General features: G+C 44.7%; 1 protein-coding gene across 1 annotated transcript in view; it reads left to right on the top strand.

The window, feature by feature from the left end:
* Window positions 1–27,641, top strand: part of DPF3 (double PHD fingers 3) — a 288,545-nt gene that overhangs the window by 246,817 nt on the left and 14,087 nt on the right. The window contains exon 9 of the mRNA XM_005686036.3: window positions 20,440–20,552. Coding sequence (XP_005686093.1) covers window positions 20,440–20,552 — 113 coding nt within the window. The remainder of the gene's footprint in view (window positions 1–20,439; window positions 20,553–27,641) is intronic.

The following is a 27,641-nucleotide window of genomic DNA, read 5'->3' on the forward strand; positions in this document are numbered from 1 at the left end:
ACCACTCAGGGTAGACTTAGGTCAGTGGTGTGATTTTCTAAACCTGGGTTCAGCATGGAGCCATGGAGGGTTGGGCTTATCTGGAGTTAGGGTGAGTAGGAAAGAGGGAGAAAGGGGTGAGCGGGTAGATGTAAGGGTGTGATTTCAGGGATGGATATGGGGTCAATGGCTATAGGCTTATGAGAGGTGGTAACCGAGAGGATAAGGGGTATGAAGTGTGAAGTCAATGTTTTGAATTGATGGAATCTTCAGTAAGTTAGAACCAAGCTGGTTATTACTAGTTGTGCTCTTTTGATTTTAGCTCAAGTATATCCCTCTTTAAAATAATTGAATAAACACTAGAATGGTAAATGGTGAAAAGCAATGCTTTTTCTAGGGCTGTTGGAGTCACTCATTTTTCAAAAAGTCCAGTTTAATTAGGCTGCAAAGACCCTCAATGATTCATGATGACACAGTGGAAATGACATCTTACGTCTTTTCTACCCCAGTCAAATCAGTCCCACAAACACTGGGATGGGCACTTGTGTTTGTTCTCATTAACACAAAGGAGATATTCTAAGTGTGCTGCTGTCTGAAAGGCCTTATCTTGGAGACGGAGTGTGTGTTGTCTTTCTCTGGCTGCTGGGGGGAGGCTAAGGCCTCCTGTTTATGCACAAGACCCCTAGGTCGGTGGCAAACAGAACTGCTCTCAGGAAGACAGCTTATGTCTGGACACTGGCCAGTATGAATTGATGTCCTTTGTATCCAACAATCACAGGACTGCCTGAAACACTTAAGAGTATGTTGACAGTAGGCTCTGAGGTTGAGAGAAATACAGAGTTTCTGGGAATGGGAATAGAGGTTTATTTGTTAGTGCCAAGACAAAGTCAAAGAGTGGGAAAACCTTGCCTTGGGAAAGAATGTTTTCCATTTTAGTAAAGCAGGAGCACATACCCTATCGCTGTGGTCCTCACAATAGGAAGATGAGGCGGGCAGAGAAGATTCTGGAGCCCTCATTTGACCAAGGTGGATTCAAGGTCAGAGCAGCCGGTCAGCTTGTCCGTGGTCCTGCACACCTGCCTCATGGCATAGCTTGCTGTGTGCAGGAGCCTCAAGGAAAATCTAGGAAGCAGAGGGTCATCTAGTGCAGCCCAGGGACCTGGCATCAGGGCCTGCATGTTTAAGCCCTCTCCAGGGTACTCTGGAGCTGGAGAGCCACTGGGTCAGCAGAATGGCCTTGCAGCGGCCTGAGGGACTGGGTGGGCCAGTCCGTGGGGTCGCGAAGAGTCCACCCTAGGAACTTCTATTGGGGACATTTCTATAGGGACGTGACTAAAGCGACTTAGCAGCAGGAGCAGCAGCAGCAGCAACTAATACGTCCTCTCTGCGTTCTTTGTTCTCCAAAGAAAAAGGAAAAATTCCTGCTGAGGACAGGAGAGTGACGGAGGTGGGTTCTCGGGACGTGTGTTGAAGAAAGGGAGCAGACTCTGACCTTCCAGGAGACTGAGAGACTGGGTGGAGGGCGCCCCTGTGGGTAAGAACCCTAACAAGGTAACCTGGTTCAGATCAGCCCGCTTGGGGCCTCATCCACAAAGCAACTTTCGACTTGCCATACCCATCTGAGCCACGGAGTTCTGCCCTAGACAGTGGCCACGAGGTGCTTCTGGGGAGGCCGTGAGCATTCTTTCTGCTGTCATTCTTAAAGGTGGCACATAGCAGGTACACTGGGTGTGATTGGGCAGTTTGCCCAGCCTCCTCTCAGCCCTTTGGTTTCCTTGTCTGCATTAGAGAGCAGAAATGTCTTCCCAGAAGTGGACTGTTTGGGCTGGACTTGAAGGCTGAATAGAAGTTCCTAGGGTGGGCACAAGGACAAGTCATATTTCATGGATCCTTTTATTCATATGTGAATGGATGGAGCCACTCATTTAGTGAGAGTCTTGGTGATGGAGAGGTAGGGAGGGAAGTCAGAGTAGAGAGAAAGAAGATTGGGTGGGGTTTCCCAGGAAAGGAGGGAGTGAGTTTAGGACAGTGCGTCTTGTTAGCATCTTGTGAAAATGCAGCTTTTAAGTTCATAGGTCTGGGGTGGGTGCTTGTAACAAGCCCCCAGGTGATTCTCATACCCCTGGTCCATGTGCCTACACTTCATGTATAGACTACTTGCTTGACAGGTTTGGCTGTGAATGGGAGTTGAGAGATGGGTCAGAGAGACCTTTGCGTGCACAAGTGTGAAATGCAAAGAAAGAAAGGGGTTTGGGGGATGGGGGTGGGGAGAGGGAGGGTGACAGCAAGTACTTTTCCGTGGGACTGTCGCAGAGGGTGTAGACGTGGTCGAGTCAGCGGTCAGGAAAGAAGACGAATCTAAAAAAGGCAATTGTGACCAGGCAGCAGAGAGGCTTGTGACACTAAGGAGCTTACTTCCCACTGTGAGCAATGAGAGAGGTTGGAATTATTTAAGGAGGGGTGGGTTGGTACCTCACAACTGATGAAGTAGAAAAAAAAATGAACTACATTTAAAACTTTTTTTGTTTAAAAAGGGTCTTTGTGATGATTTTCTGTGCACACAGAAGTATGTGGCAGTAGGAATTCTGTCTGTTAGTCCAGCCACAGAACAAGGCCACCATCTGGTTTGAGGTCTTAGTGGTTTTGATTAGGGTCTCTGACTCACAGAAAGGGAAACAGGAGTTAAATAGCTGGTGACTTCCTGAAGGTTCAAATCGTTAATTTTCACATGAGACTTTTAACCTATTAAGCTTAATAGCTTCCCGCTCAGTGATGGCAGCTAGGTTTCTTCTTGCATGAGAACTCACAGGCCCGTCATAGTGGACTGGAGAAGGAGCCAGGGTCTCTGCGTGAAGAGAATGTTGCATTGATTAATGATGTCTGCTGTCAGTGTGGTGAGGAGAATGTTGCACTGATTAATGATGTCTGGTGTCAGCATGGGATGGAATGGTGCCACCTATTTAGCTCTCTCAGAAGGGAGGTCAGATTTCTGGTGATGAATATCCCCTCATACCTATTCCTCAGGTGAACCAGAGCCATTTTAGAGATACTCAGTCCTTAATTCCCCTGGTCATGGAACGGTGTTGATCGCCATCTAACCAGAAGAACTTTGTGAATCTTCGAAATACTTGCGAGGCTCTTTTCTACATTTGTAAAGTACCAGGAAGGGCTTTTCTTTTGCATTACTCTAATATCGATATTAAAAAGCAGAGACATTACTTTGTCAACAAAGGTCCGTCTAGTCAAGGCTATGGTTTTTCCAATGGTCACGTATGGATGTGAGAGTTGGACTGTGAGGAAAGCTGAGCGCCAAAGAATTGATGCGTTTGAACTGTGGTGTTGGAGAAGACTCTTGAGTCCCTTAGACTGCAAGGAGATCCAACAAGTCCATCCTAAAGGAGATCAGTCCTGGGTGTTCTTTGGAAGGACTGATGCTGAAGCTGAAACTCCAGTACTTTGGCCACCTCATGTGAAGAGTTGACTCACTGGAAAAGATCCTGATGCTGGGAGGGATTGGGGGCAGGAGGAGAAGGGGACGACAGGATGAGATGGCTGGATGGCATCACCGACTCAATGGAGATGAGTTTGGGTAAACTCTGGGAGTTGGTGATGGACAGGGAGCCCTGGCGTGCTGCGATTCATGGGGTCGCAAAGAGTCGGACATGACTGAGTGACTGACCTGACTGACTGACTGAATATCGATGGGTATTTTTGTACTGAATAAACTATGTGTCTTAGGGCATCATTTCTATTAAATCTGAAGACGGATGCTGGTCACTGGAAATAGCCATTGATTTGCTTCCTTTTGTTCTAGCACAACTCCTTAATTTATCCAGAGGAAAAAAATAAAGCCCGTGTAAATCCAACCCCTCTAGCTTTCTAAATAAACAGTGAGATCAATTCTCACTCATGAGTTTGTTGGATAAATAGTTGTTTGATTGTAAGGAAAAGTCAGATTAATCTTAAGATGAGAATTTGGCTGCTGGAAAATGATCTATGAGTTGGACTGAGTGCCCCCCAAAGATGCAGGATGAGTACAGAGCTGGTGCTGTCTTTGTGTTGGGGTTGGAAGCAAATGCTGAGTTAATGCAAGGCCAGACAGATGGTGCCGGGTTTTGCCGTACTCCCATGGAACCTAAGGATGTGTCTCCGTTAAGTAGGGTTGGTTTTGCATGATTTTTGTTTCCTTTTTGTTGAGGATGTTGAAGGATATCAGGGACCTCAGGGACTTTCAAGGAGCCTGGGTGAGAGGCTTCAGGGAACCTGATTCTTACCACCATCACCCTCATTTTTCATTCTCCTGCCATCACGACTTGGAAAGCAGATTAGTGACATGGAGGAAATGGGGGGTGAAGAGAGAAAATGATGAGTTGGTGAACACTTGCTGCAGCTTCGGAGTGGGGAGGTAGGGTTGTAGGTGTCTTGACTGTGATGCAGTCTGGTGAATGCGAAAGGGGGGCCTTTTCTGCTCTTTTGTTCTTCTAAATAAGGTGAGTAAGGAGCTCTCCTATCCACTGACAGCATAAGAGAGGTGTCTGGGGCTGATGTGAAATTGGCTTTGGATGCCAGACGTCTTTGTGTGTTCCTCTCAGAGGCTCCACCCGGGGAGGCAGTGATGGGCTGTCCATCCAGGTAGCTCCCTGTGGGATAACTGGCCCAGTAGGGCTGTATGGGATGGTGCGCTGAGGAGAGGGGAAGTACACCTCCTCACCCCAGCCTCTGGCAGAGGAGCTATGGCCAATGAGGTCAGGGGACCTCTGTTGAGATTCTCGGGTGCTGAAGCCCAGTAATGTCCACAGGTTTACCGCAGCCTCCAGGCCCTCTTGGCGTGGGCTGGACTGGCTCGCTCCACAGCAAGTCTTCCCCAGGGTTTTCCAGGATTAGTCACTGCCAGATGGTGAGGACTCAATGCCTAGCCTTGTGTGAGCAAGCCTGGCGTCCTGAGGGATTTCGCATGAGGCATGGAACGCTGAGGCCCAGAAAGGTCTTCGGGAACAAATAGTCACCTTTGTGTGGTATCAGCTGAGGAGGCTGAGGCAAAAAGGAACTCAGTGACCTATCTGACAGTGCCTTTAGGCAACTTCTTGTGAGTGAAAGGGGGATGTGCTGTCAGATTTAACAGCTTCAAGTACGGGGGTGAGCTCAAGCTGGGCCACCACACTTGTGCTGACTGTGTTGGTGACCGTGGTGCGGGGCAGAGGAGGGAAGGAAAGAGTCTGAAGGACAAGCCTGTGAGGACATGGCTTCTAGCCCTGGCTCCACGACTTGCCGTCTGCCTGAGCCATTCTGAGCCTCAGTTTCCTCACCTGTGAATCAGGCATATTTGTATCTGTCCTGCCTGCCTCACATGATCAGTGTGGGGAATCCAAGGAGACCAGTGAGTAGAAAGGTGTTCACCTGAAAATGTTATGAGAATTACCATTAAGATGTCTAAGCATTGCTTTCTTGAGCCCATACACTGGCTACAGGTGGCTGTTCTGCTCGTATCTGTTTGTGGAACTTCCAGGGAGTCTCTGGCTTTCTCATATGGTGGGGAGGGAGGGCGGGGGGGTCCTTGTTCCAGGGAACCTACATGGAAAGCTTGTTGGAGGTGAGAGAGGGGCTCAGGAAGGTGGAAGGAGGCTGGAGCAGGTTGGGGGTGAGATGGGACTAGAGGTCAAGCCCAGAGGCCAGGATGGCAGCCTCTCTGGTGGAGAGTCCCCCTCCGGCCCACACCGAGCAGACACGTTGGGCCCAGGAAGCTGCAGACATGCTCTTGTTGCCCAGTGAGGTTTCACACCTATTCGCTTCTTTTTTTAGTCACCCTCACATTGCTGCATAAACTGTCTTAATTTTTAGTATCGGCTCTTTCGAAGACGATTCATTTAAAAAGTAACAGCCCTACATGGAGGAGAAGTGAGATAAGACCCCAGACCCCACTTCTGCCCTTCCTTGTTGAGGCCAGCGCTGGCCCTCCTGTGGCAGGGACTTGCCTAAGTGGGAGTCTTGTCAAGTACCTGGTTTTCTGGAGCCTTCCCGCAGACCTCTTACTGTTTCTCCTTTGTCACTGCTTTAGTTATCTGTGACCTGTGTAATCCCCCAATGCAGTAGCTTAGAACAACAAACATTTCTCACGTCACAGCTTGTGAGGACCAGGAATCTGGGGATGGCTCAGCTGGGCGGTGGGGTATGTTCTCTCAGGAGGTGGTGGTCACGGTGTTGGATGGGGCTGTGGTCATCTCTGGGCTACAATGGGGTTGAGGATGTTGCTCCAGGCCCCCTCACATGATGTTGGTAGGGCTCAGCTCATCTCAGGCTGTTGGACCGGGAGCCTCAGTTCCTTACTGGCTGATGGTCAGAGGCTGCTCTCAATTCCTTGTCATGTGTGGGCCTTTCCATAGTGCTGCTCATAACATAGCAGCTGACTTTTTTCCCAAGGAGGGAGAGGGACAGAGCGACAGAGGGATGTGGGAGGATGGAAAGAGAGAGAGAATGAGAAAGAGATCAAAATGGAAACCTGAGTACCTTTTTATTATTTAGCCTCCAAAGTCGCATATTGTCACTTCCTTTTTACTGTATCTGTTCAAACAAGTCAGCCCCCATTCAGAGATTGGGGAATAGCCTTCATCTCTTGAAAAAAGGAGGATTGACGAACTCGAGGGTATTTTTAAAAAGCACCATAGTCACCAACATTGCTGCCTGGCAATCATTTCCATCCTTCCCACTGCTCAGTCTGACTTGCAGAGTCGCTCTCCTGCCTGTGGCACCAACATCCCTCCTGGATCTGACCATTCTTAGAGAACACGCAAGGCCTCATGACCAGATTCTGAAGCCTCCACCAGGATCTGCCCCAGCCTTGTGGGCGGGGCTCTGACACCTGAGACTGAAGAGCTTCAGTCCAAGGTCAGGAGGAATGAACTGGCTTCCAGAGACTGGATGCAGCTCCTAGGGCACGGATGGAAAATGATTCTAACAGGGTCTCACTTTGGCCATGGAATCTACATCAAAAAATGACCCCTACTATCAACGAATGGCATGAGATAAAGGCAATACTCCTAAGACAGTTTTATATGGTGTTTGCGTATAAACACTATAAACTTAGCCTGATGGACAAAGCCTGTGGAAGGAGAAGCATGTTGTGAGATTATCTACTGGTGAATTCTTGTCTCTGCAATGCTGAAACCACCCAGTCATCCAGAGAGGGACAAGGGTCCACTGCTCCTGGGGATCACTTTACCCAGTTCTATTCAGCACTGACTCACAGTGTAATACTCAGTTCTTTTCTTACTGAACCTTTCCCTTCATGTCGGTGGCCACCCCATCCTCTTCCTTGGATGCCATGAAGGTCTCTCTCCTGGTTCTCCTCATTTTGTGACACCATTGTCTCAGTCTTTCTCCCTGAGTTCTCCTCCTGATGCCCTTTCATGCCTTCAGTTCCAATGGCTACCCTCTCCACTATTCCCCAATTTTTATTTTTTACTCTGTATTCTCTCCCTGGGGCTTTCCTGGTAGCTCAGCTGGTAAAGAATCCACCTGCAATGCAGGAGACCCTGGTTTGATTCCTGGGTCTGGAAGATCCCCTGGAGAAGCGATAGGCTACCCACTCCAGTATTCTTGGGCTTCTCTGGTAGCTCAGATGGTAAAGAATCCACCTGCAATGCAGGAGACCTGGGTTTGATCCCTGGGTCGGGAAGATCCCCTGGAGGAGGGCATGGCAACCCACTCCAGTATTCTTGCCTGGAGAATCCCCGTGGACACAGGAGCCTGGTGGACTATAGTCCATGGGGTCACAGAGTTGGACCTGACTAAGCGACTCAGCACAGCACAGTCTCTCCCTGAGTATCTCGCTAAGAGCCAAGGCTTTGTCTACCACCCACATCTGATGATTCCTAAATCTGTGTCTCCAGCCTGGTCCTCTCTCCTGAGTATAGCCCTGTATTTTCTCACCTACCCATGGACGACTCCACTGAACATCTCATTACAACAAAAGCAATATGCCAGCATTGAATCTATTGTTACCCTCTGCAAGCCTGCTGTCTCCTTCTCAGCTAACAGGGTTATCATTTACTCTGTGTCCCAATCTAAGAATCTCAGTGTCACTTTTTACTTCTCCCTTTTCCTGACACCCATGTCTAGGCAGGTATCATGTCCCATGATTAATCCTACCTCTTAAATGTTTCCTACATTTATCACCACTGTTTCTAGGCTGGTCCTGGCTAGTGCCCCCACTAGAACATAAGCTGCATAGGAGTAGGAGCTTTTGTCTGTGTTACTCACTGCTTGGCACCTCTCACAGTGCCTGGCACATTGGAAGTATTCCCCATAAAAACTTTTTGAATAAATAGATATTGTAACTGGAGCTGTCTCCACTATATCTACCCTCTGTCCTACCACCAGAATCATCTCTCTAAAGCATGTGTGCTAAGTCGCTTCAGTCCATGGATTCTGCAGGCAAGAATACTGGGCTAGGTTGCCATTTCCTTTTCCAGGGGATCTTCCCAACCCAGGTATTGAACCCACGTCTCTTATGTTTCCTGCAGGCTTGTTCTTTACCACTAATGCCACCTGGGAAGCCCGTGGCTTCTCTAAAACATGGGTACAAGCAAATCAGGTCCCTGCTTAAAAAACTCGGAGGATTTCTCACTGCTAACAGGGTCACATTCAGATCTGTATATCTGTATAAGAGGCCCTATACAATCTTTCCTCTTACCTCTCTGACATCATCTTTTGCCGTTTCCCTTTCCCCCTGCTCCTCTTAAGCTAGTCTGCTTTGCCTAGACGAACCATGCACTTTAAATTTCTTGCAATTTCCTCTCCCTGTAATTCTCTTTATTTTTCTTAGAAAGCTCCTATTCATCCTTCAAGGCCCAGCTTAAGTGATACCTCCTCTCAGTGACATCCCCAAGCACCATATTATTTTACTGCTACTCCATCTGTAAGCACTTTATTTCTTCCCCTGTTATAGTACAGATTGAATTGTATGATAGTCATTAATGGGTTTCCCAGGTGGCACTAGCAGTAAAGAACCTGCCTGCCAATTCAGAAGACTTAAGAGACACAAGTTTGATCCCTGGGTTGGGAAGATCCCCTGGAGGAGGGCATGGCAACTCACTCTAGTATACTTGCCTTCAGAATCCCATGGACAGAGGAGCCTGGCAGGCTATGATCCATAGGGTCACAAGGAGTTGGACACAACTGAAGTGACTTAGCACAGCATAGCACATAGCCATTTATGTGTGTGTGTGTGTGTGTGTGTGTGTGTGTGTATAACTTATAATAGTTATCTGGTGCTGTATAACAAATTACTCCAAAATGTAACAGCTGAAAACATACGTATTTATTATCTCATAGTTAGTCTGGGTTAGAAATCTAGGTGTGGTTTAAGCTGAGTGCCTTTGGATAAAGGACTCTTGTGAAGCTGCAGTCAAATTGTCATCCAGGGCTATGGTCTCATCTGAAGGCTTAACTGGGAGAGGGTCCAATTCTAAGCTCTCTCACATTGTTTTTGGCAGGATTCATTTCCTCCCAGGTTATTGGACTGAAACCTCTTCAAGGACGTCTCACAACACAGCAGCTGACTTCCCTAAGAGCAAATGAGTGAGAAAGCACAAGACAGAGTGTCAAAGATGAAGCTTAACATTAGGAGTGATAGCCTATCGCTTTGGTCATATAGTATACTTGCTAGAGGTGAATCAGCAAGTCCAACCCACCCTCAAGGAGAGAGAATTACATATGTTATGAAGAGCAGGAAAGTGAGATTGCTGATAGTCATCTCAGAGGCTGCCTGTCATACCTCCGTTACCTGAGCTCTTCAAGGCGGGCTCCATGCCTCATTCACGTTTGAAATTTCAGCACCTAGTACAGTTCCTGGAAGGCGTTAAGTACTCAGTGAATTAGGTCAAATTTAGTAGAACTATTTTTCTGTACAAACCTCATCACAATGAAGTGAATTGCTAAATCAGAACTCTTAAAATTAGGCTGAAAAATGTTTCAAAAAAAATGTAAGACAAAGTGTTTAAGTGTCATGCACACACTCTAAGTCTTCTATTTCTAGGCATGTCTATGATTGCTTGCCAGTCTCACTTGGAAAAGGCCAGAAGAGCAAGAAAGCATCATTTTTGTTTTGACTTGGTACAGATCTGAAATATTTTTGAAAGGAAGAAACGAAATACTATCTCAAATTTCCTTAGATAACTCAAAAACTTAGATCACCCATGAATCCATCTTCTGATTCATGGAAGATCAGCCATTGGAGGATCACAGATAATCAAGTGTTGATTAATCACTACTCTTTTCTGCTACTACCATCAGTGAGGCCATAAAATCCTCCAGGAAGACTTTAGGATCTCCACTCTGTACAACGATTTCTTCTTCAGGTTTACTTTTCCAAAGAAAATTCAGAGTCTTTAGCCAGGGCCCATGGCTGGATGCTCATGACGTCCAGAGAGGTCTGAACTGCACAGCCAATGTCAGAGATTCACAGCAGAAACTGATGTTGGGCTCTGGAGGATGATTCAGGCTGGCCTCCGCGCACTGCTGTAGGACAAGCATCACTTTGGCAGATAATTGCTTACAATCTACAGTTCCAGCTAAAGATTTAGAAGGAGTCAACCTGAGTTGCTCATGTTGGTAGCTCTCTTCTTCCATTCCCTGCCTGGAAATATCTGCCCGCCGCTACACAGCCAGCTCAACCTCGATCTAGTATTGCTCATGGGTGAAACCTTTTCCAAGGCCTCTGCTGCCTGCAGATTCACTGGCGGTCCATTGGTACAGGCCCAATTTATTGCATCAGTTGGGTGGTATAATTAATGAAAAGTTGAGCACTTTCAGTGTCTAGATTTCTTGTGCTTTTCGTCACGGTATTGGTCTAGGAGTGGGCTATTTCAGTGGAAGAGTTGCCAGAAATTCTAGCAGAACTGATTATTTACATTTCCTTCTTAGTTTCTTTCACTCTGAGTTATCAGCTGGCAAACTTTAAAAGGCTTGTTTTGTCCAACCAGATGGACGAAATTTGGATCAAGAATATCTCTAAAAATAGCGTTGATGAGTGGCATAGGCAGAGTCACAGCTTCGTGGATAGTAGAGTCCTATCCTTTCATTAATATGTTGGAAAACTAATGTGCTAGAGGCAAAGTGCATTGTCGCAGGGACTCAGATGCTGCATCAGATCTCAAATTGTGGTACTTGCTCCATGAGGGCAGGCTTTGATTTTCCCACTGCTGTATCCCCAGTGCCTAAAAGAGTGCCTGCCACAATTATTTAGTCAACAAATACGGTTGAGGGAATGAGCAAATGAATAAATTATCCTTGGTCCTCAGGTGCAGTGACTAATTAGAGGCACCAGGATCATTACTGCGGTAATTGACATCTTTCTGGTGCCTTGGTCCCAACCTGGGCCAGTCAGGTAAGTTATATAAAACCAGGTCAAGGCTGACCCACCCCTTGATTTTGCTTTACAAAGACCAACTGCAGGTTTATAGATGAGACTACTCAGACCACACTTGACCATGAAAACTTGGGGGAATTTCTAGGGCCATTTGAGAATGGCACCATGAAGCCCTTAGTGGTTTAGCCCATTAAAAGCGCTCCTAATAAATGGCAACCCACTCCAGGACTCTTGCCTGGAAAATTCCATGGATGGAGGAGCCTCCTAGGCTATAGTCCATGGAGTCGCAAAGAATTGGACACGACTGAGCAACTTCACTTTCACTTTTCGACGTTCTTGCATGAATGTGTTTTCTATGATTATTGATGACAACGATTGAAGTTACAATCCCTGAGGCTTGCCTCCTGTGTGGCACCTGTGTGCCTTGAGTTTGACAGCTTTGAGAGAGGATGCGCAGACCTCTAAGACGGGTTGAACTTGCTGATGGTAGTGTTTTAGCCCAGCAAAAGGTAGCCATGGCATACACCGTCATTTATTTTGAGCGTGTTTTTGTTACCTTGGTCTTATCCTTTCTCCTCTCTTTCTCCTCTTCATCCTTGTTGAAGGACATCAAAATGATGAGAAAAAGGGAGCCATGCAGATGTCTCTGGAATGCCATTGTGGTCATTGATTTGTAGATGTCCTAGTGTTAGAAGTAATATCTGGGGCAGCTGAGAGGTGAGCCTGAGACCATTGCAGAAGCTTTGCAAAGAAGGGCTGGAGAAGGAATCTGTATGGGGAAGCAGTGCCTGATTAAAAGCTTGTCACAATACAGGTGCACAAAGTTTGAATTCTTGACTGCTCAGAATTGGTCTCCATCCCCCTTTACAGACTAAGTATGAAGACTCAGAGCTTCATTCCCTCCCCTTGACAAACTGGGTCTCAAAGTGGAAGGAGATTGAAAGAGAAGGAGAGAAAGAGAGAAAGGGAGAGATAGAAACAGAGAGACAGGGAAGGAGAGAGAGAATAAGGGAAAATGAATGGGTTTGATGGAGTGAGATGGCTTCCCCAGGTGAGCTAGTAATATTTTTTTCTCCTCAAATTGCTCTTTGGCATGGGTGATTCAGATTTGATTGCACTGTGCATGAATTCTTTATAGCTGAAGCTTCTTATGTATTTTTGCAATATGTAAATATTAGAACTTGTATGTGTGTATGAATATAGAGAACTGCTAGAAATTTGAGCCAAAGTATTTTCTAATGAATGCTTATGGAGACTTGTTTTTGGTGCTATTTCAGGTTGGAATTGATCCTACGTATTTTACATATGATTTCTATAAACCAGGTATGAGACAGAGGAGCACAAATTTGAATTTTGCAGTTACTTGCCTGAGAACCAGGGATATTTAGGTTTTCCTTTCCTGAGAAATTAGTTTTTAAGAGTTCAACATTGATAAATAAGGTAATAAAATATAATTGGATGTTTATAATTTCACAATGAATAAATAATAGACCATGCTACTTCCACAGTTATTTGTATCTGTTTTATTCATGTTTTCAGCAAATACCTAGCGAGATAATTTTTTTTCCTGGAGCTCTAATTTAATCAGTGATGTGGCTTAGCCTAGTCCAAATTAAATATTGGCAGTAATGAAATAAAAAACTCTTTTAATAAGGATCATAATGTAAGAGACACATGTCATAGTAGTTTGTAGATTTCTTTTTGCCCAGGGTTTGTTGAAAATGAACTGTGTTTCTCTCACTGTGCTGAGTACCTGTAGAGTGACACTGACTGGTAACTTCTGTGAGCGTCTAAGTCACAATTGTAATATGAACTCAATCAACAAGGTATATTTAGATATTTTACCCCTAAAATGTTGCAAATATCCATATGTGTGGGTAGCTGTGTATGAGCATGTGTGGAAGTAGGCAGCTGTGAATATAAAGCTAACACTGGTTTTGCCTGGATATTTGTCTGTGTGCCTTCGCACTCAAACACCACAACTCCTGTTCACTGTCCCTGGAACATTCTCCGCATCTTTGCACATGGGCTCTGGAAAGACACAAGACGTGTCCTTCAGGGGGCAAGGGAGCATTTCCTGCTTTCAGATGCCTGCCTTCTCTCTCTCTTTTTAAAAATTACTTTTTATTGGAGTACAGTCGCTTTACAATGTTGCATTAGTTTCTACAGCAAAGTGAATCACCTATATATATACATATACATGCGTCCCCTCTTTTTTGGATTTCCTTCCCATTTAAGTCACCACAGAGCCCTGGATAGAGTTCCCTGAGCTATACTGTTGGTTCTCATTAATTATCTGTTTTATACATAGTATCAATAGTGTATGTAAGTCAATCCCAATCTCCCAATTCATCCCACCTCTTCTTTCCCCTCTTTGTATCCATAAATTTGTTCTCTATGTTTGTGTGTCTATTTCTGTTTTGCAAATAAGGTAATCTATACCTTTTTTCTTAGATTCCACATATAGCATTAGTATGCGATATTTGTTTTTCTCTTTCTGACTTACTTCACTCTGTGCGACAGTCTCTCCTGCCTTCTTTTTTCCCCTGAGTTAGGGAGACTCTAATTTCGTACATACCAACCTCATGAACAGTCTTCTTTCTGAGAAGCTTCTCACACCGCACCGGTTTCCGTTTTCTACCCAGCTGCTGAAATAGCACCCTGAAGCCGAATCTCTGTTGTCTGAAACCCCTGTTCAGAAGCTAGGTCTCTGGACATGGTGGTCAGGGGTTACAGTCCCTGTTTCAGCTTGTAGGGAAGATTGAGGTCCGTTTTGGAAGGTGGTAGTGTTTCCCAGGTGGCACTAGTGGTAAAGAGTGCCAATGCAGGAGATATTAGAAATGCAGGTTTGATCCCTGGGTCAGGAAGATCCCCTGGAGGAGGGCATGGCAACCCACTCGAGTACTCTTGCCTGGAGAATCCCATGGACAGAGGAGCCTGACCAGCTACAGTCCATGGAGTTGCAAAGAGCTGGACGTGACTGAAGCGACTTGCACAGCACAGGGCTGGATTTAGATCTCTTTATGCGAAGTTCACCACTGGACCAAGTAAACAAGTGGGCAGATTTATTGAACCCCCCTGAGAGAACCAGTTTGGAGAAACACTTAGGAAGGGCCTTGTTTTTAATGATCTGGCTAAGATGATTCATGCATACCACCCCACTTTCTAAATCCATTTTGGTAATTGGAATCTTATAAATGTTCTGTTGAATCATCTCACCCAGGGGACCTGGGAAGGGATGTTACTCCTTCACTCCACTAGGACACGCATGCATGTTCAGTCATGTCTGACTCCTTGCGACTTCACTCCACTGCTACTGCTAAGTCACTTCAGTTGTGTCCAACTCTGTGTGACCCCATAGACGGCATCCACCAGGCTCCCCCGTCCCTGGGATTCTCCAGGCAAGAATACTGGAGTGGATTGCCATTTCCTTCTCCAATGCATGAAAGTGAAAAATGAAAGGTGAAGTCGCTCAGTCGTGTCTGACTCTTAGTGACCCCATGGACTGCAGCCTACCAGGCTCCTCCATCCATGGGATTTTCCAGGCAAAATACTGAGTGGGGTCCCGTTGCCTTCTCCGTCACTCCACTAGGATTTTTAAATAGCAATGCAGGTATTCCTTGCTTTAAGAAAACTGGAAATATGGAAAATTCAGATTTCCAAGCAAGCACATTAGAGAATGATTGTTAACTTTACAAAAGAGATAAGGACAGAAATCCTTAAGTAGTGAGTGACCATAATTTGCTTTATTGCCAGTGTGCCTCTGTTTTGTGCCACCTTTGAATTGGAAGGGCTTCCCTGGTGGCTCAGCTGGTAAAGAATCTGCCTGCGATGCAGGAGACCCAGGTTCGATCCCTGGGTTGGGAAGATCCCCTGGAGAAGGGTACGGCTACCCACTCTAGTATTCTGGCCTGGAGAATTCCATGGACTGAGGAGCCTGGTGGGCTACAGTCCATTGGGTCGCAAGGAGTCGGACATGACTGAGGGCTTCCCTTGTGGCTCTGCTGGTAAAGAATCTGCCTGCAATGTGGGAGACCTGGGTTTGATCCCTGGATTGGGAAGATCCCCTGGAGAAGGGAAAGGCTACTCTCTCCAGTATTCTGGCCTGGAGAATTTCATAGTCCATGGGGTCAGAAAGAGTCAGATATGACTGAGCGACTATCACTTTGAATTGGAAAGACTATTACCCACTTACTTCTAAAAATTTTAGAAATTTGTCTTGACCTAAATAAGGAATTCTAGTAGTCAAACTTAGGTATGGGCTTCTGGTAGTTTTTCTCAAAACTTCTTGTTTTGTCCAACAGTGTGCATTATTCCAGTCTTCCATGGTAGATAAGAAGCCTTATCCTTGTAGTTTTATCAAGGAGACGCCTTCTCCAGTTTGTAGAGACAGGAACGGACAGGCAACTGTTCTGGTGGCACAGAAAGCAGAACCTAGTTCTGGGCGTAGCGTTTGCTCCTGCTAACGGCAGCTTGGGTGACTTACCTCTTTGTGTCTCACCCTCCCGGGCTGAGAAGTTGCATCATTGCCTTTCCTCTCCCACTCGAGTCTGAGTTCTGGGTGAAGGAGCTCTGCAGGCAGAGCTGAAGCCACTCTGAAAGTGAAAAAGTGTTAGTCGCTCAGTTGTGTCTGAATCTTTGCAACCCCATGGACTGTGGACCAGCAGACTCAGAGCCTCGCATTTTACCTGGGGTGGAAGCTGTGTGAGCTCCATTCCCATTCTTTGGGTTTAAAGTCTTAGCGAGGAGGCTAGTGACTGTCTCTACAGGAACACAGAGAAAGCCCATGGGATTTTTTTTGGGGGGGGTTGGGAGGGTGGACTTCCAACAGGAGTTTCTCAAGCCCACTTGCTTCTGTTCACTGGCCCAAAGCTCTTCTAGAAAGTGTCTTCAGAGCTCAGCACACCGGTCACAGAGGTCTTGAACAGAGTTGGCGTTCAGTAGATACTTGTGGAGTACAGTTGGCTGCCTGAAGCTTGCGCCCCCCACCCCACCGCCCACCCCTGGGGGTGTCCAGCAGGCTGTGGGGCTCCAGGTCATGCTCTGGAATGTGCTGACCTTCCTTCCCAGGGAAGGCAGCACCACTCAGGGTGTTATTATTAGTAGCGCGGCTTCTGCTCTGCTCTGGCAACACGCCCTCACTCAGGGTCCTAGCTGAACAACGACAAACCCATGAACCTTGGCAGTCAACACAGCTGACTGACCACCCTCTCCTCCTCTGGACCACTGCAACCCATAATTGCTGGTCTTACCTCTCTCTAGCCATCCTTCCAATTTCCTCTGTTGGTTCTTTCTTTTGATCTTCAAACAGTTCTTTAAAGCTCAGTCCTAGATCTTTTTTTTTTTCTCTTCTTTCCTCTTTTCTTAGATAATTTCATTAATTCTCATGGTTTCAATGACTGCCTATTTAGCAAAACTTCCGTGGTGGCTCAGATGATAAAGAATCTGCCTGCAATGCAGGGGACCTGGGTTTGATCCCTGAGTTGGGAAGATCCCCTGGAGAAGGGAATGGCTACTCACTCCAGTATTCTTGCCTGCAAAATCCCATGGACAGAGGAGCCTGGTGGGTTACAGCCCATGAGGTCGCAAAGAGTTGGACACAACTAGACTTATGTCTAGTCTGTGCTTCTTTCTCTTTTGAGCTCTAAACCCCTGTATTTGACCTCATCCACTTGACATTTCCACCCCAAATCTCACAGACTTCCCAAATTCAACCTGCTCAAAACAGAGTGCTTCTCTCTTCCATTTGGTCTCTCTGTGCTTTCCATAGTCTTCCTCATCTTGCCCACCTCCTTTTTTAGGTCGGAATCTTGAGACTACTTCTCATCATCTCTCTTTCCCACACTCTGAAACTTCAAATCATGGTCAGGTCCTGCCAATGATTTCTTTAATACTTCTCAAATCTTCACCTTCCTCATGCTTGCCTTTCTCCCACCAGCAGCATCTGTCTTCAAACTAGTTTCCTGGCAACAATTCTGACATCTTTACATTCCCTTTGCCTCCACCCCCAATTCTTTCCTTTGACAGCAGCTCTTTCCTTTTCTTCCCTCCCTCCCTCCCTTTTCTTCCCTCCCTCCCTCCCTTTTCTTCCCTCCCTTTTGATGACAATTTTTCGTGTGTTTTCCTTATTTAAAAAGATCTTTTCAACTTTTTACTTTGAAATAATTATAACTACATGGAAAGTTATAAAACACATTACTGAGAGGTCCCATGCATGCTTTGCTCGGTTTCCCCCAGTGGTGGCATCTTGCACACCCACAGTACTTCTATAGGTATGTAAGTACACTATGAACCAGGTACACTATGAACCATGGTACACTCTGTTCCACAGTACACTATAAACCAGGCGATTGGCAGCCATGCAATCACAGACCTCCTTATCTGTGTTACTGGTTTGATATTCACACACATGTGTTTATGCACGTATGTGTATTGTTCTATGCAATCTTAGCACATACATAACTACCACTGCAATCAAGGTTCAGAACTGCTTCACCATCCAAAGTTTCCCTTTTGCTGAAAGAATGCTCTTTTAAAACCAAAAAAGGGGATATATGTAAATGTATAGCTGATTCACTTTGCTGTACAGCAGAAACTAACACAACCCTGTAAAACAACAATACGCCAGTAAAAATTTTTTTAAAAATGAAAAATCTATTAGAAAAATGCACAGAGTAATCTAGTCACTGCCTTGCCCAAAAGGCTTTAATGATTTTAAAGCCCCATATCCTTAATGAGGGGCATAAAGTGCCCGGATAGTCTGACTCTAGCTCGTCTCTGGGTGCTTCTCACCCACCTCCCCTCCTGCTTTGCTTGCGAGCCTCTGCCTACTGGCTTTTACCTTCCTTTGAGTTTGCCCACTTCCTCCACGGCTCAGTGCCTTGCCCCTCCATGCACCATCCTCCACACGTGGAATCCTCTCCCTCACCCATCCAGCTAATCTCCTCATCTGCCAGGTGTCAACTCCAAGATCTTTCTCAGAGAAGGTTTCCTTGACATCTCAGACTAGATACTAACCTCCTGTGATTTTTCATTGCCAATTATGATTTTCCTTCACGGCACTTATCACACAGCTGTAAGTAAATAGGTATGTGTGTAGTTTATTAATTTGAGTTCTCTCTGACCAGACTAGAGGGATCTGGAGGTTGGGGTGTGTGTGATCTTGCTCACCAGTGTATCTTTTCTGTCCGGGACCATGACTGCTCTAGCAGATGTCCAATAAATCATTGTTCATGAACAGTTACTATAAGCTGGCTGCGTGTGGCTGGGTGTACACTGGGGCTGTGGAAGTGGGCAATGACAAACTGCCAATCTAGGTATCTGCTCCATGAATTAATCATCAAAATTCCTGGGTGTCCTGTCTAAGAACATGGGCATCTCTGGCGCAGACCACTCAGAATCTCAAGCTGGTGTATTCTCTCCTATTCCCATCCCAGTACTCTGTGTGAGAGAGCAGGGTAGGGAACAACCCTGGCCAGCATCCTTAGATATTTGAGATGCCATCAGGAATATCAGCTGGATGTTCATCCAAGCTTTTAATGTAAGATCTCTCTCTCTCTCCCTTGGGTCACTGGTATGGTGTTGCTTTGAGAAAGTTATCGGTTCAGAGCCATGGGGGTTTCTACCTTGGATGGCCTCTGAAAAGTCCTAGAAAAGCTTTTAGTCTCCTCGTCTCCTCAATGCTCCCACCTGCTGTTTGTAAAGTGTCCCCAGCTCCCCTCAACACGAGTCCCCACTCTCACTCTCAGAGATAGCTCGGTGTGGTGTGCATTGCTGTGGCCCCAGATCTGAAGGGTTTGTCTGTTGACTGAATGGACAGAATGTCCCCCAAAGGACCATGATGGAACCAGCTTTGCAAGGATATGGAAAAGAGGAAATGGGGGCCTCCTGCTGAGTTGTGACTTTGCCAAGGATTGGTGGTACCATGTGGATCTTGACTCTTTGTGGAGGACACTGGGTTGGTAGAACTGCCTCTAATTGGAGGCCCATCTATACTCTTCTCCTTTGGAAGCTCACAATCCCTCATGTGATAGAGGCCAAGCAGTACACGATATGGTGGATTTGGTGGAGTTGGAAGCTCTGGAGAAGGGTGAAGCCCCAGCAACAGGCAAAACTGTCCATTCTTTGGTGACGGTGTCAGTAATGGGCTTCACCCTGAGTGCTCTGCCTTCTGACTCACAGCCCTGAGTGACCTGGGGACCTCGTCCAAGTTTCCCGTCCCTGTCAGACAGAAGGTCAAAGGCGTCACATTCTGTGGCTCACAGCTGTTCTCTCGCTGCTGGCCTCTGTCTTTTGGGTGAGCTGTAACTGAGGGTAGAGCCCAGCCCTGCAGGCCAAGCCTCTGGTGTTGGACCACTGGGGCTGGGTGCTGTAAGGTCACATTAATGTCCCTCCCTGCTCTTGCTATTGGCTTGGCTAACATGATATTTGGGATGAAGAGAAGAGCTCAGGACAGACCTGGACATCCTTGCAATGATGCTCTACTTCTCCAGCCTCCCTCCTGTTCCTGTGCAGGGTGTGGGCTTCTGCTGGTCCCCGGTCTTGGGCACGGAGGGACACTTTAGGTGGCAGTGCAGAGCCTTCCAGTCGCCCTGAGCTCTGTCCCTGGGAGCCTCACACGCTCTCTCTGGTCTCTTCCCCTGTGCCCTGAGGCAGCATGAACAACTTTGCAGGTCAGAAGGATCAACTCTAAATAGCTCTTATGTTGCTCCCACCACCGCTGATGCTGGGGAGATGCTGTTGCTGACTCTCATCGCGTCGCCTTGTGCTGTGTGACTTCCTTTCTCATTATCTCTGATCACCACTTTCTGTCCTCATCAACTGGTTACACTTCTGGGGGGACGTGGCTCTTAGGACAGAGGACTTGGATGATATCTCTGCCCAGCAAAGGGTTAATCCTTATGCCTCTCTTTGGGCATTGATCTGCTGTAACTGTGGGTGGTGGTGAAGAGGGCGGGTAGGGCCCCATCCAGGCCCCCAGTTTGCTTCCTAACACATGCTACCCCACCCTCCCTCCAAGTGAGGCAATGCGTTGTGTCGAGGGGGTGACAGGTCAGACCCTCTGGCCTTAATGCTGCCCTTTCTGCCTCCTCCAGGTCACCCCACCTGCCTGCAGTTCACCCTGAACATGACCGAGGCTGTCAAGACCTACAAGTGGCAGTGCATAGAATGCAAGTCCTGCATCCTCTGTGGGACCTCGGAGAACGATGTGAGTGTGGGCTTCCCAAGTGGGAGGAGAAGTCCAAGGAGCTGGGAGTCCTTTGAGGATGGAGAGGAAGGTGGGATTCTCATCCCTGGACTCCTGGGGAAAATATGCATCAGGACCCTTCCCCCCTTGACTTTTGCCTTGAGGACCCTTGGGACCTTTGTGCTACAATGACCTTGGCTACTCTTTGTGTCTTTAGAAACAGGTGCAGGAGGTAATGGCCAGAGACTGCCTTGCTGGCCTCCAGCCCTCAAGGGGTTGGTGGTAGACAGTGGTGCCCATTGCTTACTGTTGGGATGTGCTTGGCTTTATACACCACATTCTGGAATGTGTCATCTCATTTGGTCTAAATATTAAGCATAATAAATGCAAAATTTAAAAAACACCTTTTTATGGAAAATTTCAAACATATACAAAGATAGAGAAAATAATGAGACTTGTGTACCCCATCACCAGCTTCAACAATGATCAGTACATGTCCACTCTTGTAAATGTTGCACCTCTTTTGCATGAAATTATAATCCTAGTTATAATATCATTTCACCTGACACTATTCCATACATATCTCAAAAAGATAAAGACTACTTTTTAAAAGATGGTGAATATATTTTTTACAAGTTGAAAACATATAAGGATTTACTTTTTAACAAAAATAACCAAAATATTAACATAGATTTAAGAAATCAATAATTCCTTAATATAATCAAACATCCAGTCAATATTTCTATTACCTTGATTGTCTTAAACATTGTCTTGATTATCGTATTGTTTCTAAATGTTTTCATTATGGTTTATTTGAATTGGGATTCAAATAAGGCCCATGCATTGCCAGTGAGTTGCTGTGTCTTTAAAGTTTCTTTTAATACAAAGGATTTCCCTTCATTTTGCTCTTTTTCTCCCCCCTTGATATTTTGTTAAAGAAATCAGTTTACTTGTTCAATAGAGTTTCCCATGACTTTATTTTGCTGACTGCATCCCTATGGTGGTGGTTGACATTTTCTTCTGTCTCTTGTATTTCTTGTACGATGATGCTTAGAGCTAGAGGCTTCATCACATCCAGGTTCTCTCTCTTTTTCTCTGCCTCTTTAGTATATAAAAATAGTAAGACTACTTAATAAATAGTGGTGTATTCTTTCATCAGGAGGCACGTAATACCTGGTATCTCTCTTTTTGTGAAGGTAGCAACTGTTCAGTTCAGTTCAGTTCAGTTCAGTTGCTCAGTCGTGTCCAACTTTTTGCAACCCCAGGAATCGCAGCATGCCAGGCCTCCCTGTCCATCACCAACTCCCGGAGTTCACTCAGACTCACTTCCATCGAATCGGTGATGCCATCCAGCCATCTTATCCTCTGTTGTCCCCTTCTCCTCCTGCCCCCAATCCCACACAACATCAGAGTCTTTTCCAATGAGTCAACTCTTCACATGAGGTGGCCAAAGTATTGGAGTTTCAGCTTTAACATCAGTCCTTCCAAAGAACACCCAGGACTGATCTCCTTTAGGATGGACTGGTTGGATCTCCTTGCAGTCCAAGGGACCCTCAAGAGTCTTCTCCAACACCACAGTTCAAAAGCATCAATTCTTCGGCGCTCAGCTTTCTTAACAGTCCAACTCTCACATCCATACATGACCACAGGAAAAACCATAGCCTTGACTAGACGGACCTTTGTTGGCAAAGTAATGTCTCTGCTTTTCAGTATGCTATCTAGGTTGGTCATAACTTTCCTTGCAAGGAGTAAGTGTCTCTTAATTTCATGGCTGCAGTCACCATCTGCAGTGATTTTGGAGCCCAGAAAAATAAAGTCTGACACTGTTTCCACTGTTTCCCCATCTGTTTCCTATGAAGTGGTGGGACCGGATGCCATGATCTTAGTTTTCTGAATGTTTAGCTTTAAGCCAACTTTTTCACTCTCCTCTTTCACTTTCATCAAGAGGCTTTTTAGTTCCTCTTCACTTTCTGCTATAAGGGTGGTGTCATCTGCATATCTGAGGTTATTGATATTTCTCCCAGCAATCTTGATTCCAGCTTGTGCTTCTTCCAGCCCGGTGTTTCTCATGATGTACTCTGCATATAAGTTAAATAAGCAGGGTGACAATATACAGTCTTGACGTACTCCTTTTCCTGTTTGGAACCAGTCTGTTGTTCCATGTCCAGTTCTAACTGTTGCTTCCTGTCCTGCATACAGGTTTCTCAAGAGGCAGGTTAGGTGGTCTGGTATTCCCATCTCTTGAAGAATTTTCCACAGTTTATTGTGATCCACAGCGATTACTCCAGCTTTGGCATAGTCAATAAAGCAGAAATAGATGTTTTTCTGGAACTCTCTTGCTTTTTCCATGATCCAGCAGATGTTGGTAATTTGATCTCTGGTTCCTCTGCCTTTTCTAAAACCAGCTTGAACATCAGGGAGTTCACGGTTCATGTATTGCTAAAGTCTGGCTTGGAGAATTTTAAGCATTACTTTACTAGCGTGTGAGATGAGTGCAATTGTGTGGTAGTTTGAGCATTCTTTGGCATTGCCTTTCTTTGGGATTGGAATGAAAACTGACCCTTTCCAGTCCTGTGGCCACTGCTGAGTTTTCCAAATTTGCTGGCATATTGAGTGCAGCACTTTCACAGCATCATCTTTTAGGATTTGAAAGAGCTCAACTTGAATTCCCTCACCTCCACTAGCTTTGTTCATAGTGATGCTTTCTAAGGCCCACTTGACTTTACATTCCAGGATGTCTGGCTCTAGGTGAGCGATTACACCATCATGACTATCTTGGTCATGAAGATCTTTTTTGTACCGTTCTGTGTATTCTTGCCACCTCTTCTTAATATCTTCTGCTTCTGTTAGGTCCATACCATTTCTGTCCTTTATCGAGCCCATCTTTGCATGAAGTGTTCCCTTGGTGTCTCTAATTTTCTTGAAGAGATCTCTAGTGTTTCCCATTCTGTTGTTTTCCTCTATTTCTTTGCATTGATCGCTGAGGAAAGCTTTCTTATCTCTCCTTGCTATTCTTTGGAACTCTGCATTCAGATGCTTATATCTTCCCTTTTCTCCTTTGCTTTTTGCTTCTCTTCTTTTCACAGCTATTTGTTAGGCCTCCCCAGACAGCCATTTTATTAGGGATTGTAAATAGTGATATTCTTAATCTATGATTTCTTCTTCTTTGTTTAATAGCTGCAGTAATTCTATAAAGAGAAACTTTCCAAGTCTTGTATTTGGTTACCCTGAGCTATAGATTATTTAGAAAAAGCAGGATACACACTTGATTCTTTTCCTTCATCAGTTTTCAAAATAAGGGAGTGTATTCAACACCTATTTATGATCACAGTACTCAAGAAAATAGAAATTGTGGGCTACTTTCTTAACATGATAAATTTTTTATATCTTAGAACTAAAGCCTTTATCTTGTTTAATAGAGAAATGCTAGAGGCATTTCTAAGATGAGGAACCAGGTAAGGATGCCCACTAATGCTATTACTACTCAATACTCTAGAGATATTAGCTAGTGCAACTAGGTAAGAGATAACAATAAGTACAGTAAGTACTTGAGATAACAATAAGTAACAATAAGAATGGTAACAAATTAAAAAGTTTTTCTCTATTTCATAAACTATGATAGTATATCTGGGAAGCTCTAGAGAATCAACAATAAAGCTAACTCAAACATTCAGTTCAGTTCAGTTCAGTTCAGTCGCTCAGTCGTGTCCGACTCTTTGTGACCCCATGAATTGCAGCATGCCAGGCCTCCCTGTCCATCACCATCTCCTGGAGTTCACTCAGACTCATGTCCACCGAGTCAGTGATGCCATCCAGCCATCTCATCCTGGGTTGTCCCCTTCTCCTCCTGCCCTCAATCTCTCCCAGCATCAGAGTCTTTTCCAATGAGTCAACTCTTCGCATGAGGTGTCCAAAGTACTGGAGCTTCAGCTTTAGCATCATTCCTTCCAAAGAAATCCCAGGGCTGATCTCCTTCAGAATGGACTGGTTGGATCTCCTTGCAGTCCAAAGGACTCTCAAGAGTCTTCTCCAACACCACAGTTCAAAAGCATCAATTCTTTGGCGCTCAGCCTTCTTCACAGTCCAACTCTCACATCCATACATGACCACTGGAAAAACCATAGCCTTGACTAGATGGACCTTAGTCGGCAAAGTAATGTCTCTGCTTTTGAATATATTATCTAGGTTGGTCATAGCTTTCCTTCCAAGGAGTAAGCATCTTTTAATTTCATGGCTGCAGTCACCATCTGCAGTGATTCTGGGGCCCCCAAAAATAAAGTCTGACACTGTTTCCACTGTTTCTCCATCTATTTCCCATGAAGTGATGGGACTGGATGCCACGATCTTAGTTTTCTGAATGTTTAGCTTTAAGCCAACTTTTTCACTCTCCTCTTTCACTTTCATCAAGAGGCTTTTTAGCTCCTCTTCACTTTCTACCATATCGGTGGTGTCATCTGCATATCTGAGGTTATTGATATTTCTCCCAGCAATCTTGATTCCAGCTTGTGTTTCTTCCAGTCCAGCGTTTCTCATGATGTACTCTGCATATGAGTTAAATAAGCAGGGTGACAATATACAGCCTTGACGTACTCCTTTTCCTATTTGGAACCAGTCTGTTTTTCCATGTCCAGTTCTAACTGTTGCTTCCTGACCTGCATACAGATTTCTCAAGAGGCAGGTTAGGTGGTCTGGTATTCCCATCTCTTTCAGAATTTTCCACAGTTTATTGTGATCCACAGCGATTACTCCAGCTTTGGCATAGTCAATAAAGCAGAAATAGATGTTTTTCTGGAACTCTCTTGCTTTTTCCATGATCCAGCAGATGTTGGCAATTTGATCTCTGGTTCCTCTGCCTTTTCCAAAACCAGCTTGAACATCAGGGAGTTCACGGTTGACATATTGCTGAAGTCTGGCTTGGAGAATTTTAAGCATTACTTTACTAGCATGTGAGATGAGTGCAATTGTGCGGTAGTTTGAGCATTCTTTGGCATTGCCTTTCTTTGGAATTGGAATGAAAACTGACCTTTTCCAGTCCTGTGGCCACTGCTGAGTTTTCCAAACTTGCTGGCATATTGAGTGCAGCACTTTCACAGCATCATCTTTCAGGATTTGAAAGAGCTCAACTGGAATTCCCTCACCTCCACTAGCTTTGTTCATAGTGATGCTTTCTAAGGCCCACTTGACTTCACATTCCATCATACAGAAATTAATAGCTGTCATATGCACAAATAATAACATTATTTGTGTTAGAAGACGTTATGGCAGAGAAGCTCCACTTACAATAGCAAAAAAAAGGAGAAATATTTAGAAATAAACTTGGCTGTAAGTACATAAGACCTAAATAAAGAAAAATTTTAAATGCTTTTGAAAAGACATAAAAATAGATTTGAACAAATGAAGACATGGAATGACCTTGGATAGAATGACTCAAATTGTAAAGATTTCAGTTCTTCCTAAGTTAATTTATAAATTTGATTTAAACCCAATAAATTCATCGACATGCTTTTTAATGGAACTAGACAAGTTGATACTAAAATTCACATGGAAAAAATATAAGATTAGCCAATGAAACACTGAAAGACAACAAATTATGAAGGGAGTCTAGCCCTATCAGACATTAAAACATACTATGATGCCTGAGGGGGGTTCAGGATTGGGAACACGTGCACACCCATGGTGGATTCATGTTGATGTATGGCAAAACCAATACAGTATTGTAAAGTAAAATAAAAAAAAAACCAGTATGGACAAAAAGACCAGTGGGATGGAATAGAAAACCCACAAATCAACCCAATTACATATGGACATTTAGTGTAAGATAAAAATTTGGTCTTCCCAGTGGCTCAGATGGTAAAGAATCTGCCTGTAATGTGGGAGATCCAGGTTTGATCCCTGGGTTGGGAATATCTGCTGGAGAAGGGAATGGCAACAGACTCCAGTATTCTTGCCTGGAGAATCCCATGGACAGAGGAACTTGGCGAGCTACAGTCCATGGGGTTACAAAGAGTTGAACACAACTGAGCTGCTAACACACTAACACACACACACATATGTTGTATCTAAAATTATTGGATCAAAGATAGACATTTTCATGAATGGTACTGGGACAACAAGGTAACCATTTGGGAAAAGATAAAATTAGGTCTGCATTTTGTGTAATACAGAAGAGCAGTCTTCATGTGAACTGGGGATATGCATGTAAAAAGTAAAACCATATTAGTATCTGAAGAAAACATGGATAAATTCTTCTCTAATCTAAATATAAGGTGAGATTTTCTGTGATTCAGAATTCACTAGGAATAAGAGAGAATGTTGACAAGTATGACCACATAAATATCTGCATACTGAAGAACAAAATAAAGTTAAAAGATAACTGACAAACTGGGAGAAAATATTTGCAGGACATACTACAGATACAGGTGGCAATGTATAACATATAAAGGACCCTTAAAGTTTGAAGGACAAAGGATCATAAACTTGATAGAAAATGGGAAAAATGTGAAAGATAGTTCATGAAAGATATAAAAATGACCCTTATACACGTGGGAAAAAATGGTTTGAACACACCCATAATTAAAGAAATTTAACTGTAAACAAAATTGAGATATCCTTTCTTACCCATAAAATTAGGGAGAAAAAGTATGACAGTGTATCCTGTTGATGAAGTTGTGGGAAAGCTGGTACCCTTATGCATTGCCAGCAGCAAAGCAAAGTGGTACCACCCTCTGTTCTATCAGTACCTAACACAACCACCGGGCGCTTACCTTTTGACTGGGCTGCCTCACCTATCCTATCCTAAAGATATACCCATAACACTGTGAAAATACATACACACAAGGTTCTTTATGACCACTTTGCTTATAACTGCAAAATATTGGAAATGACCTAAATGCGTATACACAGTATGGGTGAATAAAGGATGGCACAATGAAGTACTGTGTAGCTGTAAAACAATAACAACATGAATTCATCTTTATGAATCAATATGGAGTGATTTCCAGGATATGTTGTTAAATAAAAAAGCAAAGTAAAAATGTTATCTATAGTACATGGCCATTTTTGTAAGAAAGGCATAAGAAAATATACATATATCTTTTTAATTGTGTAAGA

This window comes from Capra hircus, chromosome 10, assembly GCF_001704415.2.
Source record: "Capra hircus breed San Clemente chromosome 10, ASM170441v1, whole genome shotgun sequence".
NCBI lineage: Eukaryota > Metazoa > Chordata > Mammalia > Artiodactyla > Bovidae > Capra > Capra hircus.